This window comes from Artemia sp. Qi Xiang Cuo, chromosome 15 (genome assembly GCF_049724085.1).
Source record: "Artemia sp. Qi Xiang Cuo chromosome 15, ASM4972408v1, whole genome shotgun sequence".
NCBI lineage: Eukaryota > Metazoa > Arthropoda > Branchiopoda > Anostraca > Artemiidae > Artemia > Artemia sp. Qi Xiang Cuo.
The window spans coordinates 29,365,662-29,384,238 of record NC_142808.1 but is presented as its reverse complement, the minus strand read 5'-3'; the positions used below and the strand labels follow the sequence as shown (position 1 = coordinate 29,384,238).

The 18,577-nt window shown below is 35.2% G+C and overlaps 1 protein-coding gene across 5 annotated transcripts in view; it reads left to right on the top strand.

Moving 5' to 3' along the window:
- The window catches only part of LOC148943529 (salivary peroxidase/catechol oxidase-like), a 94,112-nt gene that overhangs the window by 40,313 nt on the left and 35,222 nt on the right, over window positions 1–18,577 (top strand). For all 5 annotated transcript variants that reach the window (XM_089101938.1, XM_089101937.1, XM_089101940.1 and 2 more), the window contains 4 exons: window positions 5,216–5,383; window positions 12,839–13,009; window positions 14,549–14,773; window positions 17,495–17,622. In XM_089101938.1, the coding sequence (XP_088958064.1) occupies window positions 5,216–5,383; window positions 12,839–13,009; window positions 14,549–14,773; window positions 17,495–17,622 (692 nt within the window). The remainder of the gene's footprint in view (window positions 1–5,215; window positions 5,384–12,838; window positions 13,010–14,548; window positions 14,774–17,494; window positions 17,623–18,577) is intronic.

The window sequence follows — 18,577 nt, the reverse complement described above, 5'->3', positions numbered from 1 at the left end:
CTGTATACTTCCCAATAACCAATAAATAATGCTGGCAAGTCCGGCGCCCCCTTCATGGCAATTTCCATTCCCCCATGAAAACTTCGTTCATGGACAGATCCTCCAACATAACCCCCGAGCCACCCCTTCCCCACTACCAGAAAAAAACCTCCTGAAAACTTCTGTATACTTCCCAATTACCAATACTATATGTTAATATTGGGTAAAATTCATAACTTGTAGCCCTCCCCCCGGGCACTTCGGGGGATGAAGTCATCCTAAAAGACATAGTTATCATATTTTCGACCATGCTGAACAAAATGGCCATCTCCAAATTTTGATCGGGTGACTTTGGGAAAAAAATGAGCGTGGGAGGGGGCCAAGTTGGCCTCTATTTTTTTTCATTTAAAAAGGGCACTAGAACATTTAATTTCTGTTCGACTGAGCCCTCCCACGATTTTCTAGGGACACTGGGTCTATACGATCACCCCTGAAAAAAAAAAACAAAAAAAACAAATAAAAACCCAACCGTGATCTTTAGTCGGGCAATAAATGAAAAATTCCATATTTTGGCAGATAGGAGCTTGAAACCTCTACAGTAGGGTTCTCTGATATGCTGAATATGATGGTGTGATTTTCATTAAGGTTCTATAGCTTTTAGGGGGTCTTTTCCCCTTTTTTTGAAAATCAACCAAATTTTCTCAGGCGTGTAACTTTTGATGTGTAGCACTTAACTTGATGAAAGTTATATATTTGAAATCAGCATTGAAATCTAATTCTTTTGATGTATCTATTGGTATTAAAAACCCATTTTCTAGAGTTTCGGTTACCATTGAGCCGGGTCGCTCCTTACTTACAGTTCGTTACCACGAACTGTTTGATCTACCAAAACATTGTGAATTTACAATGTGTTTAAATAAAACTTTGTGGTAACAGATCGGTATTACGAACTGAAAGCAAGGAGAGACTTGTGTTTATAGTAACTGATACTCTAAAGAAAAAATATTTTCGATAACAACACATATATCAGTAGAATTAGATTTTATAGACTCTGAATGTGTAATAAAGTTAAATAGATTAACTTTATTGATCGAAAGTTAAGAGCCTGAGAAAAGTCGTTTAATGTTCGAGAATATTTTCCCCAAGTGCGATCATATAAAGCCATTGGTCCTATAATATCAACATTAGGTTCATGCGAACTGAATTTTAAAGTTTTAGCACTAAAAGGGGAAAGTTAAGAGGAGACGTCCCTGTAAAAACAAATTTTTTCGAAGAACATGCCCTTCAAAACTGTAAAAAGAATAACCATAAAATTTATTCTTGAATTTCAGACCCCTCCCCGTCCGGAGGTATCAATTTGGAGAAGAATGGGAGAGGGGGCAATTACTATTTAGGTTTTTCACCCTTTCCTCTAGGTTTTGTAAATGCCTATTTGGGGGATTTTCATTGAAAAATACTTTCGTTTAGTAACTTCATTAAAAAACCGCCATAACTGTTTAGGCTAATTTTTTAAAAATAAAATTTATCACCAAGACCCTACATTTCATGAATTTGTGTCCCTATCCCCTCTTAAGAAATACATGAAGTGGCACACTTTAACTATGACGTGTGCCCCCCTTCTGTGATTTTCTGGCCTGAAAAAATGATCTAAATAGGTCACGAGTTTGAGAAAGTTCGTTAAGAGCCTTAATTTCGGGAAAAGAAAATCATTAAGTGACGTAGTTCTTTTGAACAAATATCTGAAGAGCATATTACATCATTCCCCTCTTTCAGAGGTGATCGTTTCGTTTTTTGTATCTATGACGCATCCACCATCACAAATGGAACATAAAATACCAAGTACAATAAGTCAATTTACAAAAGGCGTTTTAAGCAGCTTAGTAAAGCCTAGAGAACAAACGAATAACCTAGACCATCAAATGTGACAAAACCAATACGACCAGCTAAGGTAAAGGGTATCGAAAAATTTCTGAAATAATGATAAACGAAAATGAAGAACACAGAAATATACGGTTAGAATACTTGCGACAAAGACAAAGAGTCAAAATTGAAAGTGACGAACAAAGAAATATCCGGTTAGAAGATAAGCGACAGTGAGAATTAAAACGAATCAAAAACAAAAGTAAAGAACAAAGAAATATGGTGTCACAAGACATAGGAAAACGAGGAGCAGAACAAATTAAAAGTGAAAGTGAAGAAACAAGAAATACGTGGTTAGCAGATATGCCACAGTAAGAACAAAGAAATATGTGGTTAGATGATAAGTGGTAGTGAGAATTACAAGCAACAGAACGTGTCAAAAATATTTTGGAAAATTGGCATCTTGAGATTTTTTTTCACCTGTAAAAATGATCTACATAGATCAAGACTTTGAGAAAACTCGTTTAGAGCTATTTTTTGAAAAAAAATCATGTGAGTGAAGTCATATTTATGAGCACATTTCAAGAGAATAAATTACGTCATTTCACGCCCAGTAGAGATCAAATCGCTTTTATATCTATGACGCATGCAATATTACAATAGAAATATAACTAAGCATGAAACAAAAAGTGTAATGAGGCTATTTAAAAAAGGTGTTTTAAGCAGTTTAGTAATGCCTAAATCTAGACCATCAAATGTGACAAAACCAATCCGAGCAGCTAAGATAAAGGTTATTGAAAAAACATCTGAAGTAATGATAAACGAAAATGAAGAACAAAGAAACGTACACTTAGAATACAGGCGTCAACAACAATTACAGCGAATCAAAAACAAAAGTGCAGAACAAAGAAATACCGTGTTAGAAGGTAAGCGGCAGCAAGAATTAAAACGAGACAAAGATAAAAGTGAAGAAAGAAGAAATATATGGTTACAAGACATGCGTTAACGAGGAGCAGGACAAATTAAAAATGAAATTGGAGAGCAAAGAAATGTGCGGTTAAAAGATATACCACAGCGAGAACAAAGAGATATGCGGTTAGTAGATAAGCGGCAGAGAGAATTACAAGCGACATCGAGAATCAGAACGTGTCAAAAATGAAAGTGACAAGTCACTGGGATCCTTCAACGTTATATATATATTCCATTTGGAGCCCTCCATTTTCCCGAGGAAAGAATAGGAAACAAAGGTGATTCATTTGGAGGTTGCTGCTGACAACGATAATAAATATATACAAGCCTGCAGCGTGTCGAGTGCCGAGACCCCTCCTCAAAACCGGATTCATAGTTTTTTTATTACAACTGGCATACCGATATTTCTGGCCACAAAAATGATCCGAATAGGTCACATCTTTAAAGAAGAATTCGTATTTTTCCTAGGGTGGTTGTATCGAGTCAGTGGTGACGCTTTGACGTCAAGAAGAGGCTGACATCGTCGGCGGTTAGAAAACATGCGACAATGATAATCAATATATACAAGCCCGCCGCGCAGCCATGCCGGCCCCGCCTTGAAATTGGCTACATAGTTGTTGTTTTTGTCAAAACTGACATATTGACATTTCTGGCCACAAACGATCTAAATAGGTCACAACTTTAAAGAAGAACTTGTATTTTTCCAATATTTTTCCCAGGGCGGTGGTATCGAACCTATGGCTACGCTGTGACATCAAGAAGAGGCTGTGGTTAGAAGAAAAGTGACAATGAAAATCAATATATACAAACCTGCCGCGTAGATATGCCACAGCGAGAACAAAGAATTATGCGAAAAGAAGATAAGTGGTAGCGAGAATTACAAGCGACAGCGAGAAAGTGATAATGCCGCCTTCTGCCATGTTGTGCTACAAAACAAGGATTTGCCTGATCAGGGTCCAATTAATTGCGAGAAAAAACTCTGAAATCAGTAAACGGAGTATATTTATAGAAAAGCTACTTTTATAGCCTCTCCATTTCAAAAGCTCTGCTACAGCGTGGTGCCGAAACCTGCTCTTAAAAGTATTCACAACAATTTTTTTTTTGATGAAACTAAAAATACTTAGAAATTAAAAACATTAAAGTAGTTGAATTCTAGAGCAAAGTACGGAGATAAATTACCGTATGTATGAGAAGGGCCGCAACCCCTCTTGCATTAAGACTAGTGTCCGTTCTTTTTTGTTCAATGTCAATCTTTACCTTTCTGAAGAAAATTAATTCTTTATTATATAATGTTTGTCTACTTTTGATGAAATTTTCAAAACAATATGAAATATAACGAGGCTGCCACCCCTCCTCCCATCCGTCCCTACTTTATCTGCTGTAGTGCAACTTCTGGATACCCATTCATTAAAAATTAAAACACCTCTAAGGACCATTAACTTCATCGGAGGGAAGGAAGGATTTAGTCTTAATAGATCCTCTCAAATGAAGGAATGTTAAACTGAAGTCGTAATTTTAAAATTTGTGAATCTATTTGAGATTAATGTATAATGTTGCTCAATATTCAAAATAACAAGTCAACCTTGCCCCTGAAAATAAAGAAGAAAGGTTTAGCAATTGCAAACCATTAAAGGATCGTGACTTTGCCATATACCATTTTACCTTAGTGTAGGTTCTGATTGAATCCAAAAACATAGTTGTGTCACTTTTTTATACCCTGGATAATTAGGAAATTTTTTATCTTATCGTCCGCATTTATTTTCCAAATGAGATATCATAATTGGTCAATTTTTGCAATTAAGAATGCTTAACGCTACTTTTTCGTCTTATTTTGTTTGTGTTTCTGCTTTTTTTTTAGTTATCGAACCATTAAGCTTGAATAAAGACCCGAAAAAAGACCTGAAATAAAAACCTTGAAAAAAGACCTGAAGCTTGAATAAAAATAATTAGGTTTGGTATGTATACAGGAATCGATTTAGGAAGAGGAGGACAACATTTTCAAAGCTAAAAGAAACATGCCATCACATAAAAGTTGAGTGAAATTATGGCGAGACTGTTTCCAGTGCCTGAATTAATCACTGGACAAACCTGCATCTTTTCGAAAAAAATATACTCATAAACAAGGACTAATGTAACTGACTGCATACGCGATAATTAATTTTTGGGGAAATAAAGCAAAAACCTAAAACAACTGAATTGTAGAAAATACAGATAGTTAGGGAGAAATTGTAAATTCCAGTATTTTAGTGAATAAGGAAGGGGAGGTGTATGCGTATACCCCTTCCCCTTCTTTGTATACACCCGCAGTATAAAATGTACTTGTCTTTTTAATTTTTCCTAGATATTTTAGAATGTTTTGTTTAAAATACTGGGTCTGTTTACAACAAAATATTCTTCATTCTTTTAGGCATAAGCGCTCCGAGAGAGGGGGTTGCTGGTCCACTTCCATCTCCTCGGTTAGTTTCAGCTGCCGTTCATAGGGACCTAGGCTACCACGACCATGCTGTAACTGTATTTCTTACTGCTTGGGGCCAAGCAATCGATCACGATTTGACATTGACTGCTGATAGTAAAGGTAATGCATCCAATCGTTTATTTGTCCGTTTCATGCACAGTTTATATAATTATCCAGTATGATCTTTCCCTATCTCACCCATTATAAAAACCCGGACTAAGGTGCAAGTGCTCCAGAGAACGTTTTTGCAGATAGAAACATAAGCGGCGTCAGGTCTTTTCACGGGTAGACAAGTCAGACGCGAAACAATCGGAAACAAGTGGAAACCTGCTATTACGAATTATGCACTTTGTAACCCTCTTGGACGCGAAACTTGGACGCGAATCGGAAACAGGTAACCCGCTAATGCAGAAAGAAGTGGGAGGAGCTTTTTGTTTTTACCGAGAATGAAGACAAGAAATGATCTGCGATAAACTTACTGGATAATTCTATAAACTGTGGTTTCATGCAAAGTATAATCACCTACGGAACAAGTACTGACAAAACCTATCCTCTCCACACAAAAAAGTGACCCTTTGTCCGCGTCTCCGGAGACGATTCCATACCTTTGCGAACCTGGCAACTAATTACCGTAGTTACACAATTCAATACAACTTAGGAAAATAGATTGGCTTATTGGCTCGGAGCGATTAAGTAGTACAGCATTTTGCGTTAGAGGCGCTGAGGTACGCGGGGTCACTTTTGGAGAGTTTTGTCAGTACTTATTCCGTAGGTGATTATACTTTGGTTTTATGCAATGTATCTGATGTAAAATGATGGAAACAAAGGAATTAATACAATTGGCGTCCCAAACTAACGTCGCGCCAGCCATCTCTTTTACTAAATATGTGTTTGAAGTAGACCCCGGCGCCGCGCCGGTGGATCCACCAAACACCGCCGACGAGAGGCCTAGGCAAACGCCGCCGAAGTGTCGTAACGCCGCCGGCGCGCCGCAGTCACGCCGCCGCTGGCAGAGGTGGCGGCGTTCGGTCGACTTTAAATTATTTTTACGGCAATTCTTTATTGCGTCAACCGCAAAGTCGGAGCTTTTCCTTCTCGTGTGGTTTAGTATTTCGATTTTTCTGATTAGAAATCAAGCAGAGCTTGCACTATCCCTGAATTTTCGGGTATTTCCCCGAAAATCTATGCGTCACCCCGAAAAAAAATTTGGTTCCCCGAATCCCCGAAAATCACGCAATCATGGTGCCACCCCTAGTGATTTATCACCAGTGACTTTCCCTGCCAAATATTACTTTGTATACCATAATTCTTCACTGCTCTATTGTTCATTAATTTTCGTCTCTTTTGTTACTTTGCATAAAAACCAGACAGATGAAATTTGTTACCTATTGCAAATATTGCAATATACACAGTTCTTCATATGTTGACAAAAAAAAGTATCGTCTTTATGAAATGAGTTTAAATCATTTCGAATGCAGTTTCCCAATCGCTATTTCTTACATCATTCTTAGTCAAGAATTTCATTTTCAAGTTGAAAAGAATTATAGAACGCATTCACTACTATACAGATTCAGCCTTCTGTTGGATTTTGAAATTGACAGCCGACAGATTGTTTCAACAGCTGAACTGTAAGTTTGCAGATTTTTTTTTTTTTTTGCTTTTTCTATAAAAGATTTTCCTGGTGTTTAATAACAGATTTTTGAACAACATATATAAAATACAATATTCTATATGTAAAATTTTTACGCCCCCCCCCCCCAAAAAAAAACACCCTGCGGGTTAGACAAAAATTATCTAAATACTAAGCAATGTAAAGGGTTTGGGAATTAAAGATTGAACCCGAAGTGACCCCAAAAATATGATTTATTAAAAAAATTGTAAGTTATTGTCTATAGGGGAGGGAGATAGGGGGCTGTTATTTATAAATGATAAAACCTCATTTTTTTTATTGCAAGCAGGGATGCCAAAAAGATAATTATTTTTTTTTCGTTTAAAATGGAGAAAGAAGAAAATGATATCAAATTCCCTGGGAAACCATTGAAATATTTTAATAGACCCAGGGCCCCCCATTAGGACTTGTTCATTGTCTTGGGTATTTTGCGATTTCTCATAGGCTACTGGCCTTATTTGGCTTTTGTGTGTGCTCCCTTTTAATTCGATTCTTTGGATCTTATGGAATGCCATGGCGAATCTATCACCCAGTTTTCCAATAATTTGAGGTATATCTGAATAATTTCGACGCTTTTTTTGTTGTCTTTGTACCCCTTTACTCATACCCTCAATTTTTTTTAAAGGAACACTAAGCTGTTTAACGTTATTTTACGTGTTTGTTTGAACCATATAGTGACCTTGTTAATTATTCAGTAAATTATTTTTCTAATGAAAGCTGAGACGGTATCCTATCAAGGTGGTATCCAGGGGGGGGGGTAGGGAGGTATAATATTTAAATGATAATAGCTCGAAATTTTACTTATTGAAAGCAGGGATCCCAAAAAGTTCATTTTTTTTTTATTTAAAGCAGAGACGGCATCCTATCAAGGTGGTATGCAGAGGGGGGGGGGGTATTGAGCTATCATATTTAAATGATAATACCTCGATTTTTTTTTAAAGCAGGAGTGCCAATAAGTTAATTATTTTTTTTATTTAAAGCAGAGACGGTATCCTATCAAGATGGTATCCAGAAGGGGGGCATAGGGAGTTATTATATTTAAGTGATAGTACCTTGATTTTTTTATTGAAAGCAGGGATGCCAAAAAGTTGAAAAGTTGACAAAATTAACAAGATTTTCGTGAGTTATACTTGATACCGCACTTGCATGGTTTTATCGTCCAAAGGGAAAGGGACATATGCGTCCAATCCGGTTTTTTTCCTATTGATGAAACGGGTTTACTTTGAAAACATTCATTCATATGTACCAGGTAGATTCACACTAAATTGGTGTGACGAAAGCGATATCGACATCCCCACCTAACGTTGCGCTCGAGTAACAATGGCGCCCTTGGTCCAGTGCCCAACTTACATTAAAAGGCCAGGTCATATTAAAAGTTTTCAATTTGGGAGGTTCAAGGAGGAGTCTTTGACAGTCTTATGACCTCAGGGTAGTAGATTTTGCAACGTTCTTACGTATCTACAGTGGTTTAGAAAATTCGATCACCCCACAAATGATTACCAAAAATATGCACAAATGTAACATTTGGAATATTATAACACTTTTTTCAAAGCTTTGAAGAAAAGCAAAAAAGTCTAAATACCCCTAACTACGCTTGAAAGCTATTTTAAAAAGAAACTCTTTGGAGATTTCCTTGGAAATGACCATAGCAGAAGCTTTGAGCCTGGGTGGGAATCAAAGAGGAGTCTAAGCATTTTGACCACAGGTGACTTATTGTTGCGACTTTCTTAAATTTGGTAATTCTTGTGAGCATTTGGAAATCAAAGCTTAAACTCAATAACTGATACTAAGTGTCCTAACATTTTGCTTGGATTAAAAGTGACGAACTAGGATGAACATTTCAAAATCTTCCTTGAGCTACTTCAGTCTGCATATTATTTAATTTAATTACACTTAAAACGGATGAGCTTTTCATTTTTTACCTAAGAAAATAGCTTGCACTTCATTTTTCTTCATAGCGAATAAACTATTAAGTGTTTTTTGTGTCATTGTAATTGAAGTGTTCTCATGTGAAGCGTTCATCATGTATTTTTCAATTTGATAAATTTACTCCTTTTAGATACAGTTTATAATTTGACTGATATTAGGTATTTATCAGTTTATAATTTGGAATGAATCCCCAAAAGAAAACATGAATAATATTCAAAAGAGCAGCCAAAAGCGATAAAAAAGTAGCAGTTCAGCCTTAGCCTACATGACATATATTCTATAAAGAAGCCAAAAAAACTTTAAAATGCATTTTTTAAATTGTAATTAAAAACCAGTTTTTAATACAAGAAGGCTTCTTAGGAATCGAAAAGAGCAAAAAAAAAACAAAACAACCAATATCAAAGTCGCCCATTTCAACTGTTTTAAATGTGACAAAACAGATATAGGCAAAGGGCATTATGAAATAATTAAGCTTCTAAGTTCAAAGTTATATTCAAAGTTTTTACCCAGATAACTGACGACTTTTGTGATACGGTATTTGAAGTTTTATATGCAGTAATGCTCGATGAAAAATACTACTAATTTTGATAATTATTTATGTTTAGAACACATAGCTAATAGATACTTCAACTACTCATATTATGCAAGGGTTCTGAAATGCCACAGCCATTCCGTTTCTACCAGATTTCTACTTCTCTTGATGAATAACAAAGAAGACCAGTTTCCAGCCAGCGATTTGTGAATTTTTGATCTCATGAATAGGCTCGAATCTGTTGTAAATTGAAGCTGTGATTTGAGAAAGACTGATGAAAACATTAATGTTTGCGGTCAACATTGATCGCGCCGGTGGCGCGCCACCGACATCTTACCGGCGGCGCGCCGCCGGCGGCGCGGCGCGGCGTGCTGTTTTTTGCCCCGCCGCCGCCGGTCTTCCCTCATCAGCGCAGCGCCGGGGTCTAGTTTGAAGTATAAATTTGTTCATTTTTTTAGCCAAATTTCTAAAAAAATTTTTCGTCTCCAAGGGTTTTCAAATGTAATTTTCTTTTAAACTGTTTTAAAAACACAAGTTTTTTATTGATATACATTGCTTTTTAATTGGTGCAAAATGACAAGTTCTGACCGCTAACTCTAAATAAATTCAGAATGGAAGATGGAATTCCAATTGTTTCATCTTGGCATCGTCAGTTTAATTTGAGGAATATAAGCGCCAGTATTGCCATCTGATTATAGAACTTCTTTTTTCTATCGGTTTATATTGCTTGCACATGTTGATAGTCTTCCATACCCACCTTGTCAAGTTTTGTATTCTTTTTTGTTTGTGTATACTTCTTTCTTTTTGGGTGGCAAAAACACTATTTTCATTGTATGCCCAACTTTACGAGCTCAGCTTCCCTCTGGGTTTACTATTTTGTGGGTTAAGGTTACCTTGTCTTTACCTTGTCTGTGAAAATATCTTGGCTATGACGAGGCATTATAAGTTTTCGTACGGGGTTTTCGTAACGTTATGGTTTTTTTGGTAACATTAAAAAAAAGGACCCATCTTGTAGTGCACTTAATGTTTAAATGGTTGCCAGAAATAGCTTTTGAAAGTCAAAAGTAGATTCAAGGGGTGAGACGTTGATCCTCCCCTCGGCTTTGGTTCAGTCTAATTTTATGCATTCCATCATTTAAATTTATACATAAGTCTTGAAATTAAAGAAAATTTCAATACTATCCTGCCAATTTGCCCAGTTAAAAAAAGAAAAAAGGAGAACAGTTTTCAAAATTTTAGTCTACGAATTTGTAGAGCAAAAAAAAAACTTCAAAATATTAACCACCAAATGTGTCACAGAAATGAATTATTTAAGATTTTAGGCAGCGCCCACCTTACCAAACTTGTTCAAATACCTGTTAAGAGCTGACCTAATACAAAAGAAAGCGAAAAAAACACGTGGAATTTTACACACGAGATATTACAACGAGTTCTCTGGTTTATGATCAAAGTGTTGAAGAAGTATGAAAGTTCATGCTTGAATATTCCCCTTAAAAAGGTGCTGCGTCATGACTGACCTTTCAGGCTTATAAGCTCTCACTTTTATTTTCAAATAACGATTTGTTTTAGTCAATCAAACAATTTTGTTTCTCTGAAGGATGAACATGACAATTTTAAAACTATCTAACTTTATCTAAATCGTCATTAGATCAGCTCTATCAGCGAGGCTATATAACTAGAAACTATTGTCTTGCTATATGTTTAAAGGGGAAAGATCATCGGGAAAGCATATTTTGTAGAAAGAGGAAACTGCTGTGCTGTGCACCTGTTACAATTAATTCAATTGTTGTAATCTATTTTAGTTTCAGCTATTATGATTTGGAACACTTTCTCATATAGTTATAGTTTAAAGCTTTGAATTTGTTTCTTTTTCCTAAAAACTTCTTGAAATCAAGAGATTTTAAAAGGGTATCACAAATTTCCAAATTCAGTAGCCTACAGGAAATATGAGACTTAAATTTTCTATTGGAAAACGAAAGCTTCGATGAATATAAGAGGTGAATAACTATTAAGAATACATAGATTTTTACAAAACATGGCATAGAGTATGGAACATGTGGAATACCTAAATATTTATCGTAATTTCCTCACGCACATGGTACTTTTGATAATGGAAAAATGGTGACTTAACTCCACAAGCAGGTCCTGCTTGACTTAAGATCACTTCCGATTCGTCGACTTATCTCGTGATCCGTGACATGTGGATTTAATATAAGCATCATGTGGTATAGAGATTGATGCTATCAGAACAATATTTTATTCTCCTATTAAAAAAATAGCTTTTAGGAATTGAATTGATAGCTTCAGTATTTGAATTAGTTTTATCTTCTAAAGTCACAAGGATGGGTGAAAAAAATACTTTTTTCTTATATATATCACCTTTACACAATAGAACTCAATGGCCTAGGTTTAACCCAATAAATGGAATCTCTTTTCACTTGTCGTTTAATTCAATGCCTTGAGGTGGTACTGGTTCGAACTAAATTCGCACTTATCTGAAGTTTAGGAAAAGTCAAATTTGTGCTTGTAAAGAAGAGAGTGAATGACAATGCTAGAAGGTAAAGTGTTTTGAATCCTATTTTAGCCATGAAAAGAGGCCAATTTAACGTCTGGATACAAGAGATTCATTTAACAGTTCACTCAGTAAAAAAGAGAGTTCAAATATGTTTTATAAAAAAAAAGGTGTATAAGATTGTTTTGACATGGTGAAATCAAGGTGAGTAATATATAAAATTCCGAATGTTACGCTTTGGGCTGCTTTAGAGTCTTGCGACATTTTGATATTTTTATAAGTGCTTATTTTCTGCAGACGTCTTTTGTTTAATTTGTTAACTTTATATAGACATTATAAAGCCAGTAAACCATTCTGAGGTAAATACTTTTGCTGACCAATTTTAGGCCACACTGAATTAACTCGTTTCAAACCTATTTCTTAATTAGTCACGAGGGTTGGTTTTCTAAATATACGAAAAAACTTAAACTTTTTACATGCTCACCAATGGTCAGTGTAGCGCCTCCCGATTCTCTGCACTCGGCCGCGAGTGCAATGTGTGGTTGGAGGCGACCATTCTAAACATATAGGAGACACAATATAGGTCACACAATATGCTTAATAGGCCTATTCCATAAAACTGTTTTGAGTGGGCTCTGTATTGTTACACTTCTATTAAAAAATGTCTACATCACTTTCAGTCTTGTTAACTAAATTTCAGCAGAAAACCAACATTTTATGCAGGTATTCCTGCAATGAATACTAAAATATATATTATTCTATACATTTTTATAGAAATTGGTTAAAGAACTAAGAAAAGCATGCAATTAATGCATTATATTGCGAATATGTACTTTTATGAAAAACAATAAATCAGACATAAACTTAACCAGTTTCAAGCGCAATTTGCTCTTCCTTTTAAACATTTTGTGAAAATACTTATATCCATTTTAGACCGAGCTACCGATGAAGATCCGGTGTGTTGTGATATTCCACCAGAAAAAAGTCACCCGTCTTGTTTGCCGATCGAAATTCCTCCCAATGACAAGTTTTATTCGCTGTTTAGGAAAAGGTGCCACGAGTTTGCCAGATCTGCTGCCTCTTTGAAATATGAATGCAAACTAGGTAAGCCATTACTAAAAGTAAGTAAGATTATTTTGGCTGCAATGGAAACTTAATTTTGAGCTACTCATTTGCTAAAAGCTAAAAAATAACTATTTAACTAAAGCCTAAAGATCTTTAGAAAAAGGAAAAATATGAAATTCCCGCAAAATCTCTTTCCACAAAAATATGAAATTCCCGCAAAATTCCCGGAAATTCCCGCAAAATCTCCCGCTTAAGAGTAACAGCAAGACATAAAATTAGGAGACATAAAATGTTTAATGTTTTTCAACAGTAAAATGTTCAATGCCAAGTAGCTTATTGGCATTGAACGTTCTACTAAATAAATGTGTACTGAAAAGTGTCCATGGAAGTTGAGCAAAGTTCCCCAAAGTTAAGTCTTGAAAGCAGCGTGTATGTTTTCTTTGTCATGACTGAGGGGTACGCTATTTTTTTTTTCTTTTTCATGTTATTTTACCTAAGAGCCTCAATGTAAACGATTCTCATTTCAGAACCTAAACTTCATTTTGAGAATAGGCTGTCATAAATGGTGTATATTAATCAGACTAATACTAATTCCACATAGAAAAACGATAAACAATGCCCCTTTCATTATGAGCATAATAGTTGTGTCGCGAATTCGTTACGCACGAAATGACTCTGAATGAAACCCGCTTTATTGGAGTTTATTTAGTAAAAACTATTAAATAAGATTCAATCAAGGAGAAAAAAAGAAACGAAAACTGCAACATAGTCTATTAAGTTGATTGTTTTTCAGTTCTATATGGCTTTAGTTCTATACCTGGACCTATCCGTCTCATGAGAAGTTTTGTTGAATTTTTGCTTGCAGAAATCAGAAGATGGCTTAAAAAGGATATCTTCCTCTGACTGATTACTCCAAAAGGCTGTGCAGTCCCCAAAAAAGCCATATCTTGCGTATTCGGTGCAACGCATTTCCTCTTGCATTATCAAGAAGAGTTGGATGTCACCATATGCTTTTTTATTTTGGAGTCTTGGAGGTAGTTTGAGGGAGTAATTTGCCACCATTTTTTACGCTTTTGTAAGTCGTGGAAGGGCAAATAAGGCTCCCCAGGATGGAATTGGAAGTTTTTCTTATTAAAGAGAAATTAAAACCTAAAAAATGAAATAAAATAACATTAGAAAAAAAGGCTGTGATAATTAATGAAAATACTAAATTTATTTTTGAAAGGTAACGCGTCTTATATAGTTTTGAAATAAGCTTCCCGTTGATTTTCAACTTATATTTAACAGTAAACTCTGTTTCAGGACCATTTTTTTGTGTATTTGAACATAGCAATGTTAGACACATAGGCTATAGCGTTGTTTATAGTGAGCTTGTACTTTATTTTGTATTTTTGATGGGAATATTAACGTTGCTCACAGTTCTTTCAATGAGAGCAAAAAAAACAACAAGAGTTTAATGTTATTTTATAGATTATAGTTTATTCAAGCTTCGATGAGTATTACATGATTGTTTATATATGTGCCCAGGATTAGTCCCCCATACTTCAAAGCTTCATTGATCGTGGGATTCCGTTTCAGGTCCAAGAACGCAACTCAACATGGTAACTCATCCTCTAGATGCCAACTTCGTCTATGGATCTAACAAAGAGGCATCAGACACTCTTAGGGCTTTTAGAAGGGGAATGATGAAATCCTTTCCAGCTTTTAAAGAGCTTGGATTGAGGGAACTGCTTCCACTAAGAATGGAAAATCCTGATGACGGATGTCTACGACCTAGTCCAGATATCTTCTGCTTCTCTGCTGGTAAGAATACTCTTACCGTTGTCAGACTTAAGCAAGATAAGAAACATCCAACAAATTAGGATGCTTCTTCACTTGAGTTTTTAGCAACAATAAGCTTTAGCCGTGGCTACAATTGTAGCAAAGCTAAATATATATTTTCTGTTGGTATATCTTCTGCTTAGGTTAGAAATAGAACATTCGTATAAACTTCTTAATCTAAAACTTCCTAGATTCAAGGATCTCTGTGATTCATTCCATTGGACTTTACTCATTATGAGGAAGAAAACAACTGTAAAGTACTATGAATGGGCTTAAAGATGCCTGAATAATTTAATTTCAAAAAAATAAACTTAGCTTCCTTTGTCCATTTTTGCTAGAATAATCATTTCATCATTCATCATTTCATCATCAATATCATCATTTCTTCTTTACCACAATAAATATCTCTATGAATATTTAAGGTCATAAGCCATTCAGACAAGTCTCTGTGATGGATTTATTGTTATTATTATTATTATTTTTTATCTAATCTTCTTAGAGTAGAAAAACACATTCAGTCATGCTTGTAGAAACTGGCAACTTAATGAAAATCTTCAATAGTGTATGGACATTGGGGAATAAGCTCCCACCAAAAGCAATTAGGGCGTATTCTGAATTTTGTGTAAAGTTGTATTTTTGGGCCGGGTTCTATAATGCTTGAATTTCATCTATTTCTAATCTGCAATATACTATACAGCAATATACAATATACAACTACCAAAGCTTCAATTCTGCTTTTAAACACTCCATAACGATTTTGAGCTAATTGCTTTCATAACGCTGAAAGTCTTATTAGGCTTTTCAATCTTCTGAAGGAGGGAGTTTACCGGCAGGCTATAGGCTTTCAGGACCGCTGAGTGTATATTTATGTTTGAAAACTATATTGGATTGTTTTAGGTAGGTATTATGTAAGAGTTTAAATAAAAATAATAATAACAACAATAGGTTTGGTTAAGATATAAGCCAAAAAAATCTTTGGAAACTAAAAGTATTTTAACAATAAAAGTAATTGTCCTCAGTCTGGTGAGAGCACTGTTTCAGTTTATACACGATCGTGTTTGATATAGTCACCGAAGGTGCAGTGCTGAAATATTTCTGGTATAATTATAATTATCTCTTTACTGAAAAGAATGCTCAGTGTCTTCAAATATGGGTTCAATTTATTTTTTTTTCTCTTGGCCATAAAGTCTACATTGAATCTATGAAAAACCTGCCTCTTGTTTCTTTACCGAAGGTTTATTTTTCTACTCCTACCAATGACAAGATTTGTTTTAGTATTTTCTTTCTATTCATGAGCCTGGTAATTCATACAACTCAGCTTACAGTAATTTTCTGAGGGGGCTGAGGTAAGTGTATATCAATGAAAAACACGCAGTGAAAATGCAGACGACTTATACGACTACTTTTTACATTTAACATATTAGAAACTCAGAATATTCTCCATTTTTATGGATTTTGAGGAGCCATACTTGGACTTCCTCCGTGTTGTGCCTACTTTTATTTTATTTGAGATCTCTAATGGATAATAAATGCTTAATCTAGGCTATCAACCTGCATCCGCTTCGAAGCAGCAGCTTTTATATAGATTTGCCTCTGAAACGGAGTTTAACCATATTCATCATTTGGATGGAACAAGTTGGAAGAAAAAAAGACGTGTTTATTTAATATAAGAACAAACAACATGATTTAAAATCCATTGTCTTTGGAAAAGACAAAACTTTTGGCCTCTTTTTTCTTACCATTTTGGCTCATTGTGGCCTCATTTTCAAAACTCTCAAAACTTTCCTAGCAGGAAAGGGCAATAGGCTTCTGAAATTCTTTGAGGCGCCATGACCTTCTGTTCTATCAATTTTTTTTTAATACTATGCATTAATTAGAAAAGAAATATCACCCCTGGAAAAAAAGATAGTCATGCTCCATCACCAGCTTTCTGAAAAAAATAATTCGTGTTTTTTCATATAGGAACTTGAGACCTCTGAATTCTTTAAATGCTGAATTGTAATTTCCGTATAAATAGCTTCTCTTTTCCGGGTGCACTTTCCCCATTCTACTACAATTGTGCAAATTTTCTTCTGCAATTAACTTTTAAAAGCATATTTAAAATTTCAAATATGGAATACTTAGAAGTAAAAAAATAAATTCTATTGATACATGCTTTAAAATCAAGATTTTGTTTTAAAGTTTCAGTTTCAATAAATAAGGGTCACTCTATACGCACAGCTTGTTACAACGAACATTTTAATCTAGAGCTTACTTAACTTCGAAGAAAGCTTACATCCTCTCAACACTTACCGTTTAGTTTCAAGTTATATTTTTGTACAGGGCTACTTTGAGGATAAAAATTATCGATGAAAAATTTTACCCATTGAAATATTTTCCAGAAGGGGGGGGGGGTCGAAAAATATTAAAAATCAGTTTTCAATGTTGTACTCCCTCCGTTTCCTCGTAACCCTTCTGCCCAATATATGTGAATCCGTCACAGGCTTACACAGAAAACTACTACAATCCAGAGGGGACGAGGAAGAATTTAAAACGCAAAAAATTATATGAAGTATCAAAAATCAGCAAGTTCTGAAATAAATCATGAAAATATTTAGATTCCGGGAAGGAAACTAAAATCTTCAGGTCGGGAAAATCCGAATCATCCCGTTACACGTTCATGGTTTGAGTTGATAGATTTCTTAAGTTATCTTTTCTATATAGGTGATGGTCGCGTTAATCAGCAACCAATGTTAACTACCATTCATCTTCTTCTTCTAAGAGAGCATAATAGAATTGCAGCTGAGCTTGGTCGACTTAATCAGCACTGGGATGATGAAAGGCTTTTTCAGGTTAGATATATTACTTTATTTTCATTTTATTGTTTGTTACGGAGTTGGGGGAAGAGTTAAAGAAAAGGCCTTAGGTGCAGATAGTGTGGTAAATGAGTTTTTGAAATATGGTGGCTTTGAAGTGAGAGAGAAATAACTAAAGATTATGAAAATTGATATTTGACAAAAAAGGAAGTGCGTAGTGATTTTTGAAGAAATATAATCGAGCCCCTTTATCAGAAAGCTGATATGAGTTAGAATCGTAGTTATAGAGGGATTAGCTAGGTCTGTGTAAGAAGCAAATTAATTAGCATGAATATGCTTTTTAGGCTAAAAGATACTGTAGATGAAGTTTTAAGATAAAATAGTCCTGTTATATGAAGGAGAGAGGGTGCATTTTTACTCTTGGATGAATAATTGAGAAGTGCCAGAGTCATCAGGACCTTATAGTCCTTGTTTTTTTTAGATTATGAACAACCGTTTGATTCAGCCGTTTAAAGAGCCTTAGCGAAGTTCCTGTCCTTGTATGGTATATCGGATAAATAAATTAAAGTGTTTAGTGCTGTGTACTTGAACAACATTGCTGCGGTGAAGGTAGGAAATGAGGTTAGGAGCTGGTTTCGTATTGAATAAGAATTAAACAAGGTTGTGTTCTATCCCAATTTACATGGATCATTTTGATGGACTGTGGCCTGAGGAACTCGGCAAGTGCTATGAGAGCGTGGGATCAAATGGGAAGGTAGTTTCTCCTTGGCTTAAATCACGCTGATGGTTTAAGCGTCCTAGATGAAAGCGTTAGCAAAATGAATGATTTTTTGTTGGTTTTAAGAGTTTAGGTTGCAAGATTAGGTTTGAAAACTAATTTTAAGAAGAGTAAGCTGCATCAAATAGGAATAAATGAAGATGAAGAGGCTCTGAAACAGTATGTATGGCTCTGAAACATGGCCAAGCATGGCTCTGAAACATGGGTGCTTTT